Raw genomic sequence first — 26,248 nt, 5'->3', positions numbered from 1 at the left:
ATACCACACTGAAATACAATACATAACATACTAACCAACTCAACCTGCATGTGAAGACTTGTGTAAACATTTCTACATGAACCAATGTAGCAACAACACCAAGACATACAATATTATAATGCAATACAATATAATACTACTACTACTACTAATAATAATAATATTATAATTATATATTTTATATTACATGTAGTATTACTAATAATATTACAATATAATGGTATAGTGCAATATAGTAATATATAATACTGATATTGTGCTATGCTAATAGCTGTATATATGTATATATGTATATGTATGTGTGTGTATGTGTGTGTGTGTATATATATATGGATATATATGAGATATATATGAGATATATATATATATATATATATATATATATATATCTTGTAAACGGCTCTGAATCCCCTTCAGGGTGAGAAGGGTGGCATATAAATGCCATAAACAAACAAACAAACAAATAAAATACAAAACATTTCAGGATCCTGACATGTTACTTCAGTGACTGCAGAGAAATATATATTTCTTAGGGAGTCTTCTATGCGCCCTACTCAAAGGAGGCATCAGAAAATAGAGGGGAGTGCCTTTTGGGAGTGAACTGAATCCATTAAGATTTTGATTCCCATCTCTAAAGGAGCTTTCCAAGGCGCTGAACTAGACACTGAACTTCCCTTGATGAAGGCACTAGGTTCCTTTACATCAGTGGTTCTCAACCTTCCTAATGCCGCGACCCCTTAATACGGTTCCTCATGTTGTGGTCACCCCATACAATAAAATTATTTTTGTTGTTACTTCATAACTGTAATTTTGCTATTGTTATGAACTGTAATGTCAATATCTGATATGCAGGATGTATTTTCATTCACTGGACCAAAATTTAGCACAAATATGCCTAAATTTGAATATTGGTGGGGTTGGGGGGGTTGATTTTGTCCTCTTCTTCCTCCTACAGCTCTTCTTCATCTTCTTCCTCCTTATTCCCCTTCTCCTTCTTGTCTTCTTCCTCCCACTTCTATTCCTCCTCCTCTTCTTTCTCTTCTTTCTCCTCTTTCTCTTCTTCATCTTCCTCCTCTTCCTCTTCCTTCTGTTTCGTTACTTCCTCCTCCTTCTTCCTATTCTCTTCCTCCTTCTCCTCTTTCTCTTCCTCAGCTTCATCATTCTCTTTATTCACCCTCACCTCTTCCTCTTCCTCCTTCTCTTTCTCTTCTTCATTTTTCTTCTATTCCTCCTCCTCCTTATTCACCTTCTCTTCTTCCTCTTCATCCTCTTCTTCCTTCTTCTTCTACTTCCTATTCTCTTCCTCCACCACCACCACCTCATCTTTCTCCTTATTCACCTTCTCCTCTTCCTCCTCTTCATCCTCCTCCTCTTCCTTCTCTTTCTCTTCTTTATCTTCCTCCTCTTCCTCCTCCTTTCTCTTCCTTCTCCTCCTTTCTTCTGTTCCTCCTCTTCCTCCTCTTTCTCTTCTTACTCCTATTTCTCTTTCTTTTCCTCACCTTCATCCTTCTCCTCCTTATTCACCTTCAATTCTTCCTTCTTCATTTTACTTCTATTCCTCCTCCTCCTTATTCACCTTCTCTTCCTCCTCCTCCTCCTCCTTTTCCTATTCTCTTCCTCCTCCTCCTCCTTCCTATTCTCTTCCTCCTCCTCCTCCTCTTTTTCTTTCTCCTTATTCACCTTCTCCTCTTTCTTTTCCTCCTCTGCCTCGTCCTCCTCTTTCTCCTTCTCCTTGTTCACCTTCTCCTCTTCCTCCTTCTCCTTCTCTTCTTCCTCCTCTTCCTTCTCTTTCTCTTCTTTGTCTTCTTCCTCTTCCTCCTCCTTCCTCTTCCTCCTCCTTCCTCTTTCTTCTCCTCCTTTCTTCTGCTCCTCCTCTTCCTCCTACTTCTCTTTCTTTTCCTCAACTTCATCCTTCTCCTTATTCACCTTCACCTCCTCCTTCATTTTACTTCTATTCCTCCTTATTCACCTTCTCTTCTCCTCCTCCTCCTCCTTTTTCCTATTCTCTTCCTCCTCCTCCTCTTTCTCCTTCTCCTTATTCACCTTCTCCTCTTTCTCTTCTTCCTCCTCTTCTTCTTCCTCCTCCTCCTTCCTATTCTCCTCCTCCTCTTTCTGCTTCTCCTTGTTCACCTTCTCCTCTTCCTCTCCCTCCTTCTCCTTCTCTTCTTCATCTTCCTCCTCCTCCTCATTCTCTTCTTCCCCCAACCCTCCTCCCTCTCGGAGGCAGGGAGGGAAGGCCGAGAGGCGGGATGGGGCGGGCGTGGCGAGCCGGAGGAGGGCCGTCCTTCCTTCCTGGCGGATAAAAAGCCCTCCCGCCGAAGGGAAAGAGGGAAGGAAGGCAAGGGGGAGCGAACGAAGGAAGGCAGGCAGGCAGGAGTGCCGCTAGAGGAGGAAGAAGAAGAAGAGGAGGAGGAAGAGGAGGGGGGGTCTCCATCCCCTCCTTTTGCTGCCGCCTCGCTGGGGCCGCCTTCCGCCGCGTTCCCCCGCCTGGATGCGCCTTGCGAGGAGGAGGCGGAGGAAGAAGAAGAGGAGGGGGCGGCAGCAGGGGCAGGCATGAGCAGCGCCGCCCGCTCCCCTGGCTCGCCTTCGCCTTCTGCCTCCTAAGAGACCCTTCCTTCCAGCCCAAGGGGGAGAGAGAGAGAAGGAGGGAGGGAGGGAGGGAGCCCCATTCTACCTGCAAGGCTTCCGAAGAGAAGGAGGAAGAGGAGGAGAGGACGCCGCCCCAAGGAAAGGTAGGTGGGCTCTTCGGGGGAGACCTTGGGGAAGGTCGCGGGGCGGAAAAAGGGGGGGGGTTCAGGGGGAGAACACCCTCTTAACCCCCTCCCCCCCATTTCGAGAGGGCAACCAAAGGGGGGATCTCCATCCTTCCCTCCTGGAAGAAGAAAGGAAAGACGCGTGGATTGCCTTCCTTCCGACGTGCGGACCTCGCCCTCCTGGGTGCTGACACGCGAGAGGCTCCCTCCCGCAGCCAGAAACGTGGCCGAGTCCTTCCTCAGTTGGCTAGGGGGAGGACAGCCTCATTATTATCCTCCTTCCCCAATAGGCTGCTATTATTATTATTATTATTATTATTATTATTAGAAGCACAGCAAACAAGATCATTCTGCTGGCCGTTGTATTGAATCACAAGTCTATTATTATTATTATTATTATTATTATTATTATTAGGTTCTTGTGGGTTTTTTCGGGCTATAGGGCCATGTTCTAGAGGCATTTCTCCTGACGTTTCGCCTGCATCTATGGCAAGCATCCTCAGAGGAAAAACCCATAAGAAAAAACCCACATGAACCTAGTGATTCCAGCCATGAAAGCCTTCGACAATACATTATTATTATTATTATTATCACAGCAAGATGAGTCCACAGCAAACAAGATCCTTCTGCTGGCTGTTGTATTGGATCACAAGTCTATTATTATTATTATTATTATTATTATTATTATTATTATTATTATTATTATAAACACAGCAAGATGAGTCCACAGCAAACAAGATCATTCTGCTGGCTGTTGTATTGGATCACAAGTCTATTATTATTATTATTATTATTATTATTATTATTATTATTATTATTATAAACACAGCAAGATGAGTCCACAGCAAACAAGATCCTTCTGCTGGCTGTTGTATTGGATCACAAGTCTATTATTATTATTATTATTATTATTATTATTATTATCACAGCAAGATGAGTCCACAGCAAACAAGATCATTCTGCTGGCTGTTATATTGGATCACAAGTCTATTATTACTATCATTATTATTATCACAACAAGATGAGTACACAGCAAACAAGATCACTATGCCGGTTGTTGTTTTGGATCACATTATTATTATTATTATTATTATTATTATTATTATTATTGTCCCTCCTCAGTAGGCTATTGGTAAGCCATCCTCATTGGTAGGCTATTAATATTATAATTATATATTATTATTATTATTATTATTATTATTGCTGTTATTATCATCCTTCAATGGGCTATTCACAGGCCAGCCTCCTTGGTAGGCTATTATTATTATTATTAGTAGTAGTAGTAGTAGTAGATCACCCTTCCTCAGTAGGCTATTGATAGGCCACCCTCATTGGTAGGCTATCATCATCATCCTTCCTCAGTAGGCTATTGGTAGGATATCCTCATTGGTAGACTATTATTATTATTAACATTAATATTATTGTTCTTGCTCAATAGGCTATTGGTAGGGTATCCTCATTGGTAGACTATTATTATTATCATTAATATTATCGCCCTTCCTCAGTAGGTTACTGGTAGGCCACCCTCATTAATAGGCTATTATTATTATTATTATTATTATTATTATTATTATTATTATATTATCGACCTTCCTTAATAGGCTATTCATTGGCCATCTTCATTGGTAGGCTATTATTATTATTATATATTATTACTATCTTCCTTCCTCAGTAGGCTATTCGTAGGCTACCCTCATTGGTAGGCTATTATTATTATATTATTATTGTTGTCCTTCAGTAGGCTATTTGTAGGCCATCCTAATTGGTAGGTTATTATTATTATTATTATTATCATCATCATCATCCTTCCTCAGTAGGCTATTTGTAGGCCACCCTCATTGATTGGCTATTTTTATATTATTTTTATTATTAACGATGATTTTATTATTTATATTATTAATCATCATTATCATCACTAGGCTTTTATTCTACCCGACTCCCTTCTGCCCCTTAAAGGTCCCCCTAGGATCAGAAGCAAAGCCATGTTGTGATGATGATGATGATGTTGACTGATGCTCCGATTCTACCCACTTCCCCACAAAACGCCCCATCCTGCCACTAGGATCTGAAGCAAATCCAGGGCGGTCATGATGAGGATAACAATTCATGCTTTGCTTCCAGCCCATTCCCCTTAAAATGCCACATTCTGCCACTGGGATCAGAAGCAATGCCGTGCCATTAGAAGCAAGGGTCCACTCCTGGCCTTCTTCCAAGATCTATAAGTCTGGAGCAGAACGGTGGCACTGGGTCAGGGCCTTTGAGGTGGGCTGCAAAAAGGGGCAAAGTGGGTGAAGGGGGAAAGAAAGGAACCTGAGGCTGTTAGGAATTGTGGGAGTTGGAGTCCAAAACAACTAGAGGGCCCAAGTTTGCTTGTATCTGTTGTAGACTGAATGCAGTTTGACTCTTACTTTTACTGCATGGCAGTACAAGTGGTGTCACACTGCATTTGTTCTGTAGTATAGATGCACCTTGAGTTCTTTACCTGCAGAAGGTGGAAAAGAAGAGAAGCGTCAGTGCCGTTTGATGCCACTTTCGCTGCTATGGAATTGTGCAATTTGTCATTTTGCAAGGCCTTTCGCCTTTTCTGCCAAACTTCAGCTCTTCGGACTCCATAGCCTCGAGCCACGGCAGCTCAAACTTGTGTCAAACTGCATTCATTCCACAGTGTAGATGCTCCCAGGAGCAGAGGAAAGGGGGATAGGGAAGGGCGGGGTTATGGTGGGCACAGGGCTGCATCTTCTATCACTTGTAGCATTTGTGGCTACCAATCCCACTCTGGCTGATGTCTGGCGGATTTGGATCAAAGAAAGGCCTAAGGCAGTGTTTTTCAACCTGGCGAGGTCGAGACCCTTGAGGGGATCGCAAGGGGGTGTCACTCAGAGGGGTCACCAAAGATCATCAGAAAACATAGTATTTTCTGTTGGTCATGGGGATTCTGTGTGCCAAGTTTAGTTCGATCCTTTCATTGGTGAAGTTCAGAATGCTCTTTGATTATAGGTGAATCCCAGGAACCACAACTCCCAAATGTCAATGTTTATTTTTCTCAAACTCCACCTGTGTTTGCATTTGGACATAACGACTATTCATGCCAAGTTTGGTTCAGATCCATCATTGTTTGAGTCCACAGTACTCTCTGGATGTAGGTGAACTACATCTCCCAAACTCAAGTCAATGCCCACCAAATCCTTCCAGTATTTTTTGTGGTCGTGGGGGTTTTGTGTGCCAAGTTTGGTTCAATCCTATCATTGGTGAAGTTCAGAATGCTCTTTGATTATAGGTGAACTATAAATCCCAGCAGCCATAATTCTCAAATGTCAAGGTCTGTTTTTCCCCCAACTCCACCAGTATTCACATTTGGGCATAATGAGTATTCATGCCAAGTTTGGTCCAGTTCTATCATTGTTTGAGTCCGCAGTGCTCTCTGAATGTAGGTGAACTACAACTCCAAAACTCAAGGTCAATGCCCACCAAACCCTTCCAGTATTTTCTCTTGGTCATGGAGGTTTTGTGTGCCAAGTTTGGTTCAGTTCTATCCAGGCATGTAGCTGGGGGGGGGGGGGGGCTTGAGGGGCTTCAGCCTCCCCCTCCCCCCCGAAATTCTCAGGGCGGTCTGTGAGAAGGCCTTACTGGTACATTATTTAAACTGTTATGTTTATTCATATCATGATCTGATCACCATGCTATTGGGATATTGGGGCTATTGGGATAACGGTACAAAAGGTTTGCTAGGGTAGGTCCTCAGCCCCCCCCCCCCGAATCAAGCTCAGCACCCCCCGAATCAAACTCAGCACCCCCTGAATCAAAATCCTGACTACGGGCCTGGTCCTATCATTGTTGAAGTTCAGAATGCTCTTTTATTATAGGTGAACTATAAATCCCAGCAGCCACAACTCCCAAATGTCAAAGTCTCTTTTCCCCCAAACTCCACCAGTGTTCACATTTGGGCATAATGAGTATTCGTGCCAAGTTTGGTCCAGTTCTATCATTGTTTGAGTCCACACTGCTCTCAGAATGTAGGTGAACTACAACTCCCAAACTCAAGTCAATGCCCACCAATTCCTTCCATTATTTTCTGTTGGTCATGGGAGTTCTGTGTGCCAAGTTTAGTCCAATCCCATCATTGGAGTTCAGAATGCTCTTTGATTGTAGGTGAACTATAAATCCCAGCAACTACAACTCTCAAATGACAAAAATGAACCCACCTCCAACCCCACCAGTATTCAAATTTGGGTGTATGGGGTATTTGTGCCAAATTTGGTCCAGTGAATGAAAATATCTATCAGATATTTACATTGCCATTCATAACAGTAGCAAAATTACAGTTGCAAAGGAGCAACAAAAATAGTTATGGTTGGGGGTGACTACAACATGAGGATGTGTATTAAGGGGTCGCGGCCTTAGGAAGGTTGAGAAACCCTGACCTAAGGAGTGACCAACTGTGCAGTGGAAGGAGAGTCTAAGTCCCTTCTACACTGCCATATAATCCAGTTCAAAGCAGATAATCTGGATTTTATATATTTTATATATTTCCTATTATTTTTGTTGTTATGTGCTTCGCAGTGTCAAATATAATATAATACTTTGACATTTTCAACATTAAATCCACACGTTGGAAAACTTCCTTCCTTCCAGGAAATTTTGGACGGTTTCCAAGTCTTTCTTGACTATGGAAGGACCTTTTATCTGTATTTATCTCAAAATGTCTGTGTCCGCTATTGCATTCACGTTCCTTTCTGCTCCCTCTTGAGTGTGAGTGCGCGAGTGAGTGTGGCCTCTTACTTAAAAAGTGCTTTTTCCGTCTGGCCATCTGCTGCCCTCTCGCTTGCCCAGCGCATACGGGACATACTCACAGGAATCCTGGTTATTTGTGCCAAACCAGAGAAGGAATCGCTGCAGGGATTTGGGCGCTTCTCCCTCCTTCTTCCTCCCTGCCTTCCAGGCGAAAAACACTGGTTTGCTTTGGTTTGTGGTCTTTTTGGAAGAAGTATCCAATTGATTTCCCAAAGAATGAAGACAGCTTCCAAAAATAATAAATAGCAAGAAGCTTAGGAACAGCAAGCAAAAGGGAGGAGAAAATGTATGCTCATTCTGCTTTTGGGTTGCTGTGAGTTTTCTAGGCTGTATGAACATGCTCCAGAAGCATTTTCTCCTGACGTTTCGCCCACATCTATGCCAGGCATCCTCAGAGGTTGTGAGGTCTTATCGAAGGCTTTCATGGTCAGAATCACTGGATTGCTGTGAGTTTTCTGGGCTGTATAGCCATGCTCCAGAAGCATTCTCTCCTGATGTTTCGCCCACATCTATGCTAGGCATCCTCAGAGGTTGTGAAGTCTGTTGAAAACTAGGCAAGTGAGGTTTATATATCTGTGGAATGTCCAGGGTGGGAGAAAGAATTCTTGTCTGTTTGAGGCAGGTGTGGATGTTGCATTTGCCTTTTTTGATTAGCATTGAATGGCCTTTCAGCATCAAAGCCTGGCTGCTTCCTCAGATGTTGTGAGGTCTACTGGAAACTAGGCAAGTGGGGTTTATATATCTGTGGAATGTCCAGGGTGGGATAAAGAACTCTTGTCTGCCGGAGGCAAGTGTGAATGTTGCATTTGGCCATGTTGGTTAGCATTTAATGGCTTTTCAGCATCAAAGCCTGGCTGCTTCCTCAAATATTGTGAGGTCTATTGGAAACTAGGCAAGTGTGGTTTATATGTCTGTGGGATGTCCAGGGTGGGAGAAAGAACTCTTGTCTGTTTGAGGCAGGCGTGGATGTTGCATTTGCCTGGCTGCTTCCTCAGAGGTTGTGAGGTCTATTGGAAACTAGGAAAATGGAGTTTATATATCTGTGGAATGTGCAGGGTGGGAGAAAGAACTCGTTGTCTGCCGGAGGCAAGTGTGAATGTTGCAGTTGGCCACGTTGGCTAGCATCGAATGGCTTTTCAGCATCAAAGCCTGGCTGCGTCCTCAGATATTGTGAGGTCTATTAGAAACTAGGCAAGTGATGTTTACATATCTGTGGAATGTCCAGGGTGGGAGAAAGAACTCTTATCTGCCTGAGATCAGTGTGAATGTTTCAACTGGCCACCTTGATTAGCATTGGATGGGTTTTCAGCTTCAAAGCCTGGCTGCTTCCTGCCTGGGGAAATAATATAATACATACTTTATTTATATTCCACGCAATCTCCCTGGGGGGACTCAGAGTGAATTATAGATAGATATTACAAACATTCAGTGCCATTATGCAATTGACAGAGACAGACAGTGCATAAACAGAGGCAAGGATTCCCTCTTGTCATCTCCAGCATCCTGCTGTGCCCAACTCAGCCATGGGGAGGTGCTGTTCTTTCATTTCCCACGCCAAGGAGCCAGTTGTTCATGGACTCCTTTCCTTTGTTAGGAGGTGTTAGCTGACCCTGGACATTTCACAGATACATAAACCCCCTTGCCTAGTTTCCAACAGACCTCACAACCTCTGAGGATGCCTTCCATAGATGTGAGTGAACCGTAAGGAGAGAATGCTTCTGGAACATGGCCATACAGCCTGGAAAACTCACAGCAATCCAGTGATTCTGGTCATGAAAGCCTTCGATAAGACCTCACAACCTCTGATGATGCTTTCCATAGATGTGGGTGAAACGTCAGGAGAGAATGCTTCTGGAACATAGCTATACAGTCCGGAAAACTCACAGCAATCCAGTGATACTGGTCATGAAAGCCTTCGATAAGACCTTACAACCTCTGAGGATATCTGCCATAGATATGGGTGAAACATCAGAAGAAAATGCTTCTGGAACATGTCCATGCAGTCCGGAAAACTCACAGCAATCCAATCATTCCAGGCAGGAAAGCCTTCGGCAACATAGTTCTGTTTTTGTTGTTCTTGCTGGAACCCATTTTGGGACAAAAAGCATAACCAGAAAACAGGAGTGTGGCTAAAAGGGCCAACTTTTTAAAAAAGATATGTTACTGGTTTGAAAGTGTTATTTCCTGTTTAATTGTGTGGCATTTACTTTGAAAGTCATTGTTCTACTCCAGAAACGTTGTTTTTGTGGCTGCCACAAACTACAGTATGTGGAATTGGTTGAGACTCGATGAGAAAGTCACTGAAAAACTGGAGCTAAAATCTGCTGCCGGATGTCCCTCAAAAACAAAGTATTTGCAGTTTAATAAACTTTCCCCAATTAGGAAATGGCATTCATAACCCAGGAAGAAAAAAAATGTATTATGTAGTGTAATGAAATATGCCTTCAATCCCTGGGTTCCTAGTATTGAGATGGTGAAAGTTATCCACCCCTCAAACGTCTATAGATCTGTGTTCCCACTCCTTCTCTTTTGAAGGTTCTTGTTGCACTTTTGCATCCGAGGAAGTAGACTTAAGGGCGCATTTCCATTGTAGAATGAATGCAGGTTGACACCACTTGAACTGTCATGGGAACTCCTGGGAGTTGCAGTTTTCTAAGGTCTTTATTGTCATTCTCTGCCTCAGCAAACTACAATTCCCAGGACTCCATGGCTTTTTGTTATGACAGATCCAGTAGATCCAGGGAATCTATACTTCTATTCCGCCTTAGACCACACCTGGAATATTGTGTCCAATTCTGGGCACCACAATTCAAGAGAGATATCGACAAGCTGGAATGTGTCCAGCAGAGGGCAACTCAAATTATCAAGGGTCTGGAGAACAAGCCCTATGAGGAGCGGCTTGAAGAGCTGGGCATGTTTAGCCTGAAGAAGAGAAGGCTGAGAGGAGACATGACAGCCATGTATAAATATGTGAGAGGAAGTCACAGGGAGGAGGGAGCGAACTTGTTTTCTGCTGCATTGGAGACTAGGAAGCGAAACAATGGCTTCAAACTACAAGAAAGGAGATTCCATCTGTACATGAGGAAGAACTTCCTGACTGTGAGAGCCATTCAGCAGCGGAACTCTCTGCCCCGGAGTGTGGTGGATGCTCATTCTTTGGAAGCTTTTAAACCGAGGGTGGATGACCATCTGTCGGATATGCAATTTTCCTGCTTCTTGGCAGGGGGTTGGACTGGATGGCCCGTGAGGTCTTTTCCAACTCTATGATTCTATGTTGCACTTTTGCATCCGATGAAGTAGACTTAAGGGCGCATCTCCATTGTAGAATGAATGCAGGTTGACACCCAGGGGCGGCTCATCCATTACGCAAAGTAAGCGGTCGCAGTGCACTTTTTTTTGCCAGGGGCACAGAGGCACCTCTGTAAATGCCCCTCAACCGTCACTTGAGGAGCACACCCTTGGCTCACAACAGCCCTAGCAGTCCGGGGGAAGACTTGGCAACCCATTACACAAAGTAAGCATTTGCAGTATAGTTGATTTTGCCCAGGGGCACTCTTGAGGCGCTCTTGGGGGAAAATAAACCTTGACATATGTGAGTTGTAGTTACTGGGATATATAGTTCACCTACAATCAAAGAGCATTCTGAACTCCACCAATGATGGAACTGAACCAAATATGGCACACAAAACTCCCGCTTAAGTGGTTGAGGGGGAAAAGGAAGGGGTCTGAGGCTATTAGGAATTGTGGGAGTTGAAGTTCAAAACACCTCAAGGCCCAAATTTGCCCATGCCTGTTGTAGATGCACCTTTTGAGGTTGCATAGCCAGACCTGTCCAGCAGATCATAGAGTTAGGATGGGTCTTGGCCCCTGTTTCATTGCAGAAAATTTTGATCCAGATGTGAGTTGAGATCCCATATTCCCTCCAACGGCTGGTGATGTCATGCCAAACTCTACCGCAACCGTATTTGCTGCAAATCCTGTTCTGAGTCAGCCGAAATGTAAAGCACCTGGTGTCCGTCCCCCCTCCTTGAATGCAGCGCCTTTGGCAACAGAATCAGCCTTGATGCATTGAAGCAGGCTGATTTTGGGCATTGCCTTCAAAACAGGCTTCCTTGGGCTTTTGGGTTTTGGGAGATTAGAGTTCAAATACCTTCTTAGTCCTTCACCCAAACTAGTACATCTTCCTGGCTCTTGGTTAACCCTATAAAATAAGGGGGAGAGTGGAAAATTTGCTCACAAGTAGGACATTTCCAAAACAATTAACTGAACTTTAGCCAGCCTTAGTCCGTCACTCAAGTCATAACTTCACACTGGGTCTTATTTAAGTCTATAAGATAGTGTTTCTCAACCTTCCTAATGCCGCAACCCCTTAATGCAGTTCCTCATGTTCTGGTGAACCCCAACCATAAAATTATTTTGGTTGCTACTTCATAACTGTATTTTGCTACTGTTATGAATCGTAATGTAAATACTATTTAATTATTTACAACATTTATATGCCGCCCTTCTCACCCTGAAGGAGACTCGGAGCGGCTTACAAGATATATATATACACACACACATACATACAATATGCTATATTTTAGCATAGTACAATATCAGTATTAAATACTACTATATTGTATTATACCATTATATTGTAATATTATTAGTAATATTAAATGTGATATAAATATATAATTATAATATTATATTATTATAATTAGTATTATATTGCATTACATTATAATATTATAAATATTACATGTATATACAATATATTATATTATATTATTAACATAGCACAGGGGACAATATCTGATATGCAGGATGATTTTGTCATTTGGGAGTTGCTGTTGCTGAGATTTATAGTTCACCTACAATCCAAAAGCATTCTGTACTCCACCAATGATGGAATTGAAGCACACTTGCACAACAGAACTCCCATGACCAACAGAAAATAATGGAAGGGTTTGATGGGCAGTGACCTTGTGTTTTGGAGTTGTAGTTCACCTACATACAGAGAGCACTGCGGACTTAAACAATGATGGATCTGGACCAAACTTGGCACGAATACTCAATATGCCCATATGTGAAAACTAGTAGAGTTTGGGGGAAAATAGACCTTGACATTTTGGAGTTGTGGCTGCTGGGATTTATAGTTCACCTATAATCAAAGAGCATTCTGAATTTAACCAACGATAGGATTGAACCAAACTTGACACACGGAACCCCCATGACCAACAGAAAATACTATGTTTTCTGATGGTCTTTGGTGACCCCTCTGACACACCCTTTCAAGTCAGTTGCATTAAGATCATTACTGACCAAAAGGTCTTGAGTTCAAAGCCAGCTCGGGTTGGAGTAAGTGTCTGACCAATTTCTGTAGCTTGCTGTAGATCTTTGCAGCCCAAAAAAACAGTAGGAAATTTAGGTACCACTTATGTGGAGAGGCAAATTTACGAGGCCATAAAAATCTCCAGTAAGCATGCAAAGAATGAGGAAGTACTTCATCAGTGTCACAAATGGTCGGTGAAGCGACAGCTCCCCTGGTGGCCAAAAATACCCTCAAGAAAATGCTGGAATGTTAAATTGCCTCTGTATCTGTCTATATATGTTGTGTGTCTATGGCATTGAATGTTTGCCATGTATATGTACATTGTAATCCGCCCTGAGTCCCCTGCGAGGTGAGAAGGGTGGAATACAAATACTGCAAATAAATACATAAAGTAACATTGGGTGGGCAGATGTGAGAAACCATCTGAAATCCATGCTGTGGACACATCTCCAAAGCCAGGCATCCCATGTACTTTGTGTAGATGGTGTCTGGTCAGCAGGGCATTGTTGAGACTCAGTGCACACTGGATCCCTAGTTTCTATTTCCAATCAGACACTAGAGATGAGGAGATGAAAATACAATAGTTTAATATGCATGAAAGTGCCATGTTAGACTGACCTGCATCATGGGTTTTATAGTTGACTCGAGTCAGATTGAAGTGAACATGTACACACATTCAATCAAACCTCTCTCTCTTTCCTTCACTTCTCCCTCCCAGCTCTATCTTTCAATTCTGCACTTCTCTGTTTCAAAACAATTCTGTTTTCCAAAGCATTTTTCCTGCACTCCCCTCTCCCACCTCTTCACCTTTTACACACCTTGCCTGGCAATCTGTCTCAGCCACCTCCTTTGCTCTTTTCACTCCCTCTTCCCCTCTCTTTAACCCTTTCTCAAAACTTTCTTCTTCTCAAATTCACACTTAATAGTCTCAATCTCTTCAGCATTGTGAAACTGACACCTCTTTGTCGCTTCCTCTTCCAGGAGGGCAAGAGAACGGCGCCGGCGATGGCCTTGGCAGACTCCGCCGGTTGCGCCAAAGCCGGCGAGGACATGGTCTTCCCGGAGATCGTGGAGCTGAACGTGGGTGGGCAGGTCTACATCACGCGCCATAGCACCTTGGTGGGCATCCCGGGATCCTTGCTGTGGGAGATGTTCACCCAGAAGACCACACGCTCCTTGGCGAGGGACAGCCGAGGGCGCTTCTTTGTGGATCGCGATGGCTTCCTCTTCCGCTACATCCTGGACTTCATGCGGGATCAGGAGCTGGTGCTGCCAGAGCACTTCCCTGAACGTGGCCGGCTGCAAAGGGAAGCCGAGTTCTTCAAGCTCCCCGAACTTGTCAAGTCCTTGGCTCCAAAGGTTAGCAAGCAGAACTCCATTGGGGACGAGCCTTGCCAGAGTGACCCCGAAGAGCTGTCCCCAAATGTGGACGTAGCCCGATGCTTGGCTGCCGCTGGAGGGTCCCTGGCCCCTCTGTCCGGAGGTCCCGGCCAAGACTTACGGCGGTCGGGCTTCATCACCATCGGCTACCGGGGTTCCTACACTCTGGGCCGAGACAGCCAAACGGACGCCAAGTTCCGCCGCGTGGCCCGGATCATGGTCTGCGGCAAGACCTCCCTGGCGAAAGAGGTCTTTGGGGAGACCCTGAACGAGAGCCGGGACCCCGACCGGCCGCCGGAGCGCTACACCTCCCGCTACTACCTCAAGTTCACCTTCCTGGAGCAGGCCTTTGACAAACTGGCTGATGCGGGCTTTCACATGGTGGCCTGCAACTCCACGGGGACCTGCGCCTTCGCCCACGAACAAACCGACGACAAGATCTGGACCTCCTACACCGAATACGTTTTCTACCGTGAGTGACGCTTCCAAAACCAAAAAACACCCTGCACCAAAAGGCAGTTCCTCCCTCGACTGATCCTCTTGTCTCTAGAACCTAGACACCATTGAACCCTCGAACCTTGGACCTTCCTTCCCCCCTTGCTCTCCAAACTGTGATCCCTCTCCGGCTCCTTCCTTGCAGCTTTCCCTGAATCCTGGACTTGGACGCTGTTGTGTTTGTGTGTCTGGATGCGGGGAGGTTTCTCTTTCCGGGTGATGCAGGGAGGGATCATCTGCCAGTATTAACCAGCAATGCACCATTGTGGGAGAGTTGGGGTGGGTCCTCATGCCTCGAACTGCTAGTTGCCTTCGCTTAGGCCTATCCTAAAGCATTTTGCATGGGCCAGGATCCATTCTTGGTGGACGGAGGGAGGAAGAGGGGAAAAAAAGATCCAGAAAGTCTCTCTCCCTTCCGCAGACATATTAACAATAGCCTCAGTTAAGCGGCTTAGCGCATAGACTGCCAGTGCTTTGGAAAGGTGAACTAGAAACCATGCACCTCCCTGCCATGGGATAGTTCTCCCATTGCCTCTGCTGAAAACAATGCCATTCGACCCATTTCTGTTACTTGGTGAGATGGGGAAGGGCTATAATCCAAGGTAACTGAGTACTTTGTTTGCATGTAGACTGATTGGGCAGACTAATGCCTCTGGTTTGAAGGATTTTCGAGTAGGATGGTATTTACCGTATTTATTGGAGTCTAATGCACACCTCAATTTTCAAAAACCAGAAACTGAAAGAAGTATCTGTTGCCGAATGTAATGCGCAGCAGCAAAAAGTGCCCTCCTTATAATTTGGCCAAAAAAGATGTGCATTACAGTGGCTGCTTGCTTAAAATTCCTCCTTCCAAAAAAAAAAAAAAAGTGTTAGGACACCACAGCTTTCAGCAATGAAAAAGAAAACCTTGAGATGCATCTGTGCTGTAGAACAGCTTTTCTCAACCTGGGGGTCGGGACCCCTTGGGAGGTCGCAAGGGAGGGTTTCAGAGGGGTCGCCAGAGATCTTCAGAAAACATATTTCTGGTGGTCTTAGGTGCCCCTTTGGCAGAGAAGGCTGAAGATCTCTCTGCCTGTCCTTGTCTTCATTTTTGGAAACAGATAGTGAATCTACCCACCAAAATCCCTCTTCTGTTGTGATTGGCCGACCTCTCAGCCAAGGGAAGGGCTGTTTCTGAGACAAGTTCTGCGTGGCAAGTTTACTAGTACCATCACCAGTGTTCTTGGATTATTTGTGAACTACAACTCCCAGAATTCAAAAAGAGCTCCCCTCCCCCCCCCCAACCCCACCAGTATGCAATGTTAGCCATGTAGATAGTGTGCCAAGTTTGGTGCAGATCCATTATGGGCTGAATTCTGAATGCTCTTTGATTGTAGGTGAACTATAAATCCCAGCAACTACAACTTCCAAATATCAAGGTCTAGCTTCCCCTAAACTTCACCAGTGTTCACATTTGGGCATATTAAGTATTTGTGCCAAGTTTGGTCCAGATCCATCATTGTTTGAGTCCACAGTGCACTCTGGGTGTAGGTGAACCAAACCCTTCCAGTGTTTTCTGTTGGTCATGGGAGTTCTGTGTACCAAGTTTGGTACAATTCCATCGTTGGTGGAGTTCTGAATGCTCTTTGATTGTAGGTGAACTATAAATCCCAGCAACTACAACTCCCAAATGACAAAATCAATCCCCCCCAACCCCATCAGTATTCAAATTTGGGTGTAGCGGGTATATGTGCCAAATTTGGTCCAGTGAATGAAGATACATCTTGCCTATCAGTTATTTACATTGTGGTTCATAGCAGTAGCAAAATTACAGTTATGAAGTTGCAATGAAAATAATGTTATGGTTGGGGGTCGCCTCAACATAAGGAACTGTATTAAGGGGTCATGATATTACGAAGGTTGAGAAACATTGCTGTAGAATGAATCCAATTTAATTGCCTTGGTTCAATGCCGTGGAATCACGGGGGGATGTCATCATCATCATCCTTTGGCCCATCTGCCAAAGGATGATGATGCCTCACCAAACTACAAATCTCAGGGTGGCATAACATTGAGTTAGAGATGAGGCCCCTCAAAGAGGAGGTCCTGGTGTATCTCCTTTTGCTTTGGCTTGGCAATAAGATCACCGTATGACACATAATGGGCACCCTCATTTTGGCCAGGACATTTAGCCCAAAAGGTGAGCATTAGATTTGAATAAATATGGTATGTGTGTAAGGAATACCTTTTTGTACCGGGAGGCCATCTTCAAGGTGCTGAATTCACTCTGGGTTTTAGTGTGGATGTCAAAAGAGACATCCCAGATGAACTCTCTCCCCTTCCAAATAGGACTGGCATCTCAGATAGCTCCATTTAGGTTTGGGCCAATCCTCAAAATTGATGCATCCACACAGAGACAAATTGAGGTGGAAGCTACAAGCTGCAGTGGTTGGTTTGGAGACTCAGCAGGAAGGAGCAGTAGACCCTCAACCTACAACAACGATCCCACCATCATGCTTCTTCCCAGTGATACAGTGCCTCTGAGCATGGAAGTTCTACATAAGGAAATAGCTCCCGTTGGTGATGGCTTTCCAGGCCTACGTTTCCGCAGCAGAGCATGTTTACTTGGATGACCCTTCAGTAAAAGCCATGTTTTCCTTTCCTGGTTAGGAGCGAGGAGAGGGGATGTGGCCCCTTGGAGAGCCCCGCACATAGGATGTAAACATTAGTGCCATAGAACGTGTTTCCAGTCCAGTGTTGTCCTTCACTTTATAGAGTAGGAAGAAAGAAAGGGAGGCAGACAACCCTTGCTTTTCAGAGAAGCTGGCTTGCATTGCAGAGCTGCGCAGCACTGGTGACCATTTGCTCGTAGGACGACTTCTTCCTTTTGGATTTATCAGGCAGACGGTTGGGGAAAGGGTGGGAGTTAAGCCATTCCTTTTCTTTAACTTGGGCCGCACCTTTTTCAAAAAGCCTCTTTCTAAAGCATAGCAACCGCACTGTGTGTATTATGGGAGGGAGGGTGGGAGGGGGGGGGCAGGCGCTGAGCAGCTGGAGCTTTGGCAAGCCTTTGAGGGGAAGGGGCTCTGTGTAATAAAGGAACCAAATGGGAGAGCCACATTCTACCCTTGTTTTCTGCTTCGGAGCCGAGGAAAATGGAAAATATTGCCTCTTCTCTTCATTGCTTTATTAATATTCCTGCATTCGTCTTTGGAGACCGCTGAACCAGAAAAGCGTCGGAGGAACGGTTGGTATGCGGTCACTCCCTTCCCAAAATATTTGCAGAGATGGTGCCAGTCTCCTTTGGATATGGACAGAAAGGCCTTGCGTGAACCAAATCCCTTCATGTTGTGGAGTGATGTGTATCTCAATCAAGAGTTACAATAATGAGTTGTGAGTTTTCTGAGCTGTATGGCCATGCTCCAGAAGCATTTATTTATTTACCGTATTTATATAAATTTATATACATTATATATATATATATATATATATATATATATATATATATATATATAATATTTATATTATATAAAATTTATATACATTATCTCCTGACGTTTCACCTGTATCTGTATGGAGCCCCCGGTGGCACAGTGGGTTAAACCTCTGTGCTGGCAGGACCTAAGACCGACAGGTCACAGGTTCGAATCTGGGGGTTCTGTGTGGGAAGTTTATTTCATTTATTTATTTATTTATTTCTGGTTAAACCCCTGTGCCGGCAGGACTGAAGACCGACAGGTCGCAGGTTCGAATCCGGAGAGTGGTGGATGAGCTCCTTCTATCAGCTCCAGCTCCCCATGTGGGGACATGAGAGAAGCCTCCCACAAGGATGATAAAAACATGAGAGAAGCCTCCCACAAGGATGATAAAAATCATCCGGGCGTCCCATGGGCAACGTCCTTGCAGATGGCCAATTCTCTCACAACAGAAGTGACTTGCAGTTTCTCAAGTCACTCCTGACACGACAAAAAAAAAACAAAACAAAAAACACCTGTATCTGTGGCAGGCATCTTCAGAGCCATAGATGCAAGCAGAATGTCAGGAGAGAATGCTTCTGGAACATGGCCATACAGTTGCCAAATTATTCAATGCTAATCAAGCTGGCTGATTGCAACCTTCCCACTTGCCTCCAACAGACAAGAGTTCTTTCTCCCACCCTGGACATGTCACAGATCTATAAACTTCACTTGCCTAGTTTCCAACAGATCTCACAACCTCTGAGGATGCCTGCCATAGATGTGAGCAAAATGTCAGGAGAGCATGCTTCTGGATCATAGCCATACTTCTGGAAAACTCACAACTAGCCAGTGATTCCGGCCATGAAAGCCTTCGACAATACATTAACAACAACACTATAATAATATTATAATATACTTTATTTATATTCCGTGCTATCTCCCTGAAGGGACTGACAGCAGATTACAGAATACATATATGGCAAACATTCAATGCCATTACACAATTAACAACAAACACAGACAGTACACAGACAGAGGTAAAGGCTTCCCCCTTTCCATCACCGTCATCTGGAGGCTGTGCTCAACTCCAGGCATGGGGAGCTGTTCTTGTTCCATTTTCCATGCCGAGAAGGCTGTTGCCCGTGGACGCCCGCCTTACTGATGAATTGTCTACAAGTCTGCTTGGGCGCCTTTTACTTCCCCACCAAAACGGTTCCTATTGATCAACTCACATTTTTTGTTTTCAAACTGCTAGGTAGGCAGAAACTAGGGTTCACAGTGGGAGCTCACCCTGACCTGTGGCTTTGAACTGCCAACATACTGGTTGTCAAGATTTTCTGCAGCTGGCAGTTTAATCTGCTGTGCTACCATGTCCCCATGTATGTATCATAAAAACATTTTTCAATGTATATCTCACTGAGTTTCAACCAATTCAACCTAGTTTGTGACAGCCACAAAAACCAAGTTTCTGGAGTAGAACAACTACTTTCAAGGTAAAGTAAGTAAAGGTTTTCCCTTGACGTTAAGTCTAGTCGAGTCCGACTCTGGGTGTGGTGTTCGTCTTGAAAGTAGTTGTTCTACTCCAGAAACTTGGTTTTTGTGGCTGTCACAAACTAGGTTGAATTGGTTGAAACTCAGTGAGATATACATTGAAAAACTAGACCAAATGTCCCTCCCATAGAGACAAAGTTTTGGTAGTTTAATAAACTTTTTCCATGTTTTTATGATAGAACCAATTAGGAAATTGTGGCGGAATGAAAATCACGTATGGTTCACGTATGGTTTACCAATTTACACAGTCTTGCTAGAGAAAAGATATGCCACACAGATGATCAGTAAAGAATAAGCTGTTTACTCTTTGTTATGCAGAGCAACATATATACAGTCATGTGAACAATTGCATTGACATACATAATGCCCTTTGAGAGAGATTCAAATGGTCCTTAGGTGTCCACGTGAAGGATCTTGTTCCACCAACTCAGAAGCAGAAAACATATAGTCTTGGCAAGTTGTGGACAGAAAACCTAAATATGTGACTGTTGCCAAAAGTCCCAGGCTCAGCTATTTATTTATTTATTTTGGTTGCTTCTCACCCCGGGGGGGGGGGGGGGGGACTCAGGGAGGCTTACAAAGGCGAGGCACAATTCGATGCCTGCATCACATAACAACAAAAGACAATAACATCAATTAACAAGACAGCAATTCTAGCAATAACAACAATTAACAGAAAACAATAATTATAGGCAAAAACAACCATAAAAGCAATAAAACCAATACAAACCTCATTCACGGTCAGCGTTTCACAATCTCATAGTTAAATTCCACAATTGTCAGTCTTTTCAGTCCTATCCATCTGGTTTCCATATCTAATTGTCAGATTGCCCAAAGGCCTGGTCCCACAACCATGTCTTTACCTTCCTCCTGAAGGCGAGGAGGGATGTTGATGCCCTGATTTCCCCAGGGAGTGAGTTCCACAGGTGAGAGGGGCCACCACTGAGAAGGCCCTGCTCCTCGTCCCCACCAGTCTCACTTGTGATAGCGGTGGGGTCAAGAGCAGGGCCTCCCCAGATGATCTCAAATTTCGGGGTGGGACATAGAGGGAGATACGTTCAGACAGATACACAGGACCGGAACCGTAAAGGGTTTTGTAGGTCAAAACCAACACCTTGAATTGTGCTCGGAATTGAATCGGCAGCCAGTGGAGCTGGCACAGCAGGGGGTGGTGTGCTCCCTGTATGTCGCTCCAGTAAGCAATCTGGCTGCCACTCGTTGGACCAGTTGAAGTTTCCGAACAGTCTTCAAGGGCAACCCCACGTAGAGTGCGTTGCAGTAGTCTATACAGGATGTAACAAGAGCGTGGACCACTGGGGCCAGATCAGATTTCCCAAGGTACGGGCGCAACTGCTGAACAAGTTTTAATTGCGCTAGCATCCTGGGTGTGCATTTTCATGGTTTGCATTTTTCAGTTAACGCATTCACCAACTGATTTTGACATGCTCCAACAGGAATGACATTTATAACCCAGGATCAAAAATTGTGTTACCTAGTGTAATAACAACAGGCCTTGTACACACACATAGGCAGCCAGGGCCCAACTGTGATGTTATGGAAGCAGTCGTGTTCATTTCCCATTCATCCTCATTTCCATCCTAGTTGGTGAAGTGATCACAGATGCCTTGGAGGGAGAAAGTCTGGGGGGGAAGCGAAGGGATGGATGGCTGAGCCCTTGGCACGCGATTCACAGCAGAAAAAATGGTTGGTGGGGAAAAGGCTCTTAATCACATTTGAAGCATTCCTGCTGCTGTACCTTTTGAACCACAGAGACTGCAAGTGTTTAACCTGAAAAGAAAAGCGTGCTCAAAGGAACAGTGTAATTGAAAAAAATATAATTGGCCACTTGAGCAGATTCCTAAAAGCAAACAATGAAGAAAAGCAACAGAGGAGGTTAGCCGCCCTTTGCTGGCAATCTCCAGTTTGCAGCGAATGGATTGTAAGGGCCTCTTTGGTTGCCTTTGAAGAAACTCAGCTTTGAACCGGATACAGAGGTCTTAACAGCCTCCAAAATGTCCAACAGCTTCCATAGAGGAACGTGTTTCTGCATAGCGCTCTTCATTTTTCTATGACTCTGAAAGGAACCCTCCTCTGTTCTCCTCTTTGCTGCGAAACACAAAAACCACAGGGATGGGAGGAATGTGCCTTGCATTTCTCAAAGACACAAAACAGAACAAAAGATTTCAGACAGAGCAGGGGGAGCTCAACATTCCCTCAGCAATCCTTTGGAGGAATTCCCAGTTTGTTAGAAACCATTCTGCAAGGACCCCCAACCCCCCCCAAAAAGAAAAAGGCCAGAGAAGCCCTTCTGGCCAACAGAGAGGATCAAGGCCCTCCCAGGGCAGTCCTGGGTTTGAGTTGAGGGCCTTTGCCCTCAAGAATGCCTTGAAAATCTATCTATCCATCCATCCATCATGTGACAGCATTCCATGCAGTTATGCTAGCCACATGACCTTGGAGGTGTCTATGGACAACGCCGGCTCTCCAGCTTAGAAATGGAGATGAGCACCACACCCCAGAGTCGGACACGACTGGACTTAATGTCAAGGGAAAACCTTTACCTTTTATCCATTTTTCTATCTATCTGGGTCCCCTGGTAGTACAGCAGGTTAAACCACTGAGCTGCTGAACTTGCTGACCAAAAGGTTGGCAGTTCGAATCCGGGGAGCAGGGGTGAGCTTCTGCTGTTAGCTCTAGTTCTGCCAAGTTCGAAAACCTACAAGTGTGAGCAGATGAATAGATACTGCGTCTGTGGGAAGGCAACAGTACTCCATGGAGTCATGCTGACCACATGACCTTGGAGGCATCTATGGATAATGCTGGCTCTTCGGCTTAGAAAATGGAGATGAGCACCACCCCCCAGAGTCAGACATGACTAGACTTAATGTCAGGGGAAACCTTTACCTCTATCTATCTGTCTGTCTGTCTATCCGTCCGTCCATTCAGCCAGCCATGTATCCATTCTATGCATTTATCTGTCTATCCATCTATCCAGACAACCATCTAATCTTCCATCCATCTCTGTCTCATTTTCTCTGTATTTCTCTCTCTCCATCCATTTCCTTCCATCCGTCTATCTACCCACCCACCACCCCTATCTATCTATCTATCTATCTATCTATCCATCCATCCATCCATCCATCCATCCATCCATCCATCCATCTACCCCTATCTATCTATCTATCTATCTATCTATCCATCCATCCATCCATCCATCCAGTCATATATCCATTCATATCCATTTATCTATCTATTCATCGATCCATACAGCCATTTAGTCTTTCATCCATCCCTGTCCCTTTTTTCTCTGTTTCTCTCTCCATTTATTTTCACCCACCCATCTATTTACCTATCCACCCACCCATCATATCTAGCTATCTGTCTGTCTGTCTGTCTATCTATCCATCCATTCAACCAGTCATATATCCATTCATATCCATTTATCTGTCTTTCCATCTATCCAGAAAGCTATCTAATCTTCAATCCATCTCTTTTTCTCTCCATTTCTCTATCCATCCATATCTACCCATCCATCTTTCTATCTGCCTACCCACCCACCATCCCTATCAATCAATCTATCAATCTATCTACCTACCTATCTACCTACCCATCCATCCATCCATCCATCCATCCATCCATCCTACCTATCATCCATCCATTTAGCCAGTCGTCTATCCATTCATATCTATTTATCTGTCTATCTATACAGACAGCCTTCTCCATCCATCTCTGTCTCTTTCTTTCCATTTCTGTCTCCATCCATATCCACCCATCCATCTTTCTATCTACCTACCCACCCGTGTACTGGCGGTGGGTACTTAGGTGACTGTGGAGACTTATTTTTGATCTGCATGTTCTCCTGCAGTGAGGGCATCGGTTTCCAGGTGGAAGGCGGTCCCAGTTGAGGTTGGCTTGACACACCTTCCTCTTGGCATGTTTCTCTCTTTGGCCCTCCATTTGTACCTCTTCAAATTCTACAGCACTGCTGGTCACAGCTGACCTCCAACTGGAGCGCTCAAGGGCCAGCGCTTCCCAGTTCGCAGTGAATATGCCAGAATTGTTAAGGTTGGCTTTGAACCCATCTTTCAATCTCTTTTCCTGTCCACCAACATTCCATTTTCCGTTCTTGAGTTCGGTGTAGAGCTTTGGGAGATGATGGTCGGGCATCCAGACAACGTGGCCAGTCCGGCGGAGTTGATGGTGGAGGACCAATGCTTCAATGCTGGTGGTCTTTGCTTCTTCCAGCATGCTGTCATTTGTCTGCTTGCCTTCCCAAGAGATTTGCAGGATTTTTCAGAGGCAACGCTGATGGAATCATTCCAGGAGTTGCATGTGATGTCTTTAGATCGTGTTTCACAGGTGTATAGCAGTGTTGGGAGTTCAGTAGCTTTATAAACAAGCACTTTGGTATCCATATGGATGTCGCAGTCCTCAAACACTCTGTGTTTCATTCAGAAAAATGCTGCACTCACAGAGCTCAATCTATCTATCATCTATCTATCTATCTATCTATCTATCTATCTATCTATCTATCTATCTATCTATCTATTCATCCATCTATCCCACTCATCCATCCATCCATCCATCCATTCAGCCAGTCATATATCCATTCCTATCAATTTATCTGTCTATTCATCTATCCAGACAGCCATTTAATCTTCCATCCATCTTGGTCTCTTTCTATCAATTTCTCTCTTCATCCATATCTACCCATCCATCTTTCTATCTACCTACTCACTCACCCATCATCCCTATCTATCCATCCATCCCACCCATCCATCCATTCAGCCAGTCATATATCCATTCCTATCCATTTATCTGTCTATCCATCTATCCAGACAGCCATTTAATCTTCCATCCATCTCTGTCCCTTTCTATGCATTTGTCTCTTCATCCATATCTACCTACGCACCCATCCATCATCTCTATCATCTCTATCTATCCATCCAATCATCCTATCTATCTATCTATCTATCTATCTATCTATCTATCCATCCATCCATCCATCATCTATCACTAGATTGGTCAATGGAGAGGTCTAGATATATGGACATATTAGTGGGGTAACCTGGGGACTAGCCCTCCAAAACATTGTTTGTTGTTGTGTTGTTCATTCGTTCAGTCGTTTCCAACTCTTCATGACCTCATGGACCAGCCCACGCCAGAGCTCCCTGTTGGCCATCACCACCCCCAGCTCCTTCAAGGTCAAGCCAGTCACTTCAAGGATGCCATCCATCCATCTTGTCCAAAACATTAGCTTCTCCATATTCTGGACAGGAGATGACTGCTGTTCCAAGCTCTTCCTGAGTGGCCTTTCTTTATCGAAGAAATGGAGAAGGATGGCATTTGTCCCCAGGCCTGAACTATCTCTTCCATCCCTTCTCTGCTCCATCTGGATCTTCTCTTTATAAATTATTGCAAGGCCCCAATCGGATGTAGGAATAGGGCTGGAAGCGCTCTGAATCCGGGGCCCAGCTGCGTTCCTGCCTTGCTGCTAATTCCTTCCAGCTGTGAAGAGCGGAAGAGCGTTAAATGCATTCAGCAGCAGCCTGGACATTATGTGCATTTCCTTCCTTGTCTCTCAGTGGCTTCCAAAATGGTACGAAAGTGGCAGGAACAACAGTGTTCAATCCTCATGCAGATTAGCCATAGACCACAGCCATACACTTTGAAGGCCAAGTGGGCAACTTGCATAGAAGTCTGCCTATTGTCTGGCTTCTAATGCAAATACCAAGAATGGAAAGCCCCCAGTGATAAAATCACAAGGACCTTTGGCCTTCTGGAACACACTCTGATGAATGCCTTGTAGCTGACTCCATCCCCTCTGCTTTTTGGTGAGGCGGAGAGAAATATCATGTTGTCGAAGGCTTTCACAGGTGGAATCACTGGGTTGCTGTGAGATTTCTGAGCTGTATGACCATGCTCCAGAAGCATTCACTCCTGACGTTTTGCCCACATCTATGGCAGGCATCTTCAGAGGTCGTGAAGTCTATTGGAATACTCGAAAAACGGGAAGTCCTGACATTAAATAATCAGGGCCAGCTAATACTCCTAACAAAGCATACCCCCAGGAAGGAAGCAGCTAGGCTTTGAAGCTGCAAGGCCATTCATTTTATGTCATGCATTCAGCCCACCCACTGTGTTTGATTTTCCATTATGTTATTTTGCACTGTTTATTTTTCTTGATTGGCTTATTTATTTTATTGTGATGTTATTTTTGTTGTTTATATTTTATTTTGCTGTAATGTATCGCTGGGCTTGGCCTCATGTAAGCCGCTCCGAGTCCCCTTTGGGGAGATGGTGGCAGGGTATAAATAAAGTTTATTATTATTATTATTATTATTATTATTATTATTATTCAATGGTAATCAAGTTGGCCAATTGCAACCAGAAGCGGCTCAACCCATTACACAAAGTAAGCATTGGCAGTATAGTTGATTTTGCCCAGGGGTGCTCTTGAGGTGCTCTTGGGGGAAAATAGACCTTGACATATGCGAGTTGTAGTTACTGGGATGTATAGTTCA

The 26,248-nt window shown here is 44.4% G+C and overlaps 1 protein-coding gene across 2 annotated transcripts in view; it reads left to right on the top strand.

Annotated features, from left to right (window-relative positions):
- The first annotated feature begins 2,653 nt into the window (after positions 1 to 2,653).
- LOC132762903 (BTB/POZ domain-containing protein KCTD12-like) overlaps positions 2,654 to 26,248 on the top strand; it is a 63,484-nt gene continuing 39,889 nt past the window's right edge. The window contains exons 1-2 of one of the 2 annotated variants that reach the window (XM_060756142.2): positions 2,654 to 2,732; positions 13,843 to 14,713. In XM_060756142.2, the coding sequence (XP_060612125.2) occupies positions 13,867 to 14,713 (847 nt within the window). In that variant the 5' untranslated portion in view covers positions 2,654 to 2,732; positions 13,843 to 13,866. Of the gene's footprint in view, positions 2,733 to 13,842; positions 17,836 to 26,248 lie in introns of those variants that run through there. The other variant, XM_060756143.2, reaches the window with a different exon arrangement.

This window comes from Anolis sagrei, chromosome 10, assembly GCF_037176765.1.
Source record: "Anolis sagrei isolate rAnoSag1 chromosome 10, rAnoSag1.mat, whole genome shotgun sequence".
Lineage (NCBI taxonomy): Eukaryota > Metazoa > Chordata > Lepidosauria > Squamata > Dactyloidae > Anolis > Anolis sagrei.
The sequence above is the reverse complement of the archived record's forward strand: the minus strand, read 5'-3'. Positions and strand labels throughout refer to the sequence as shown.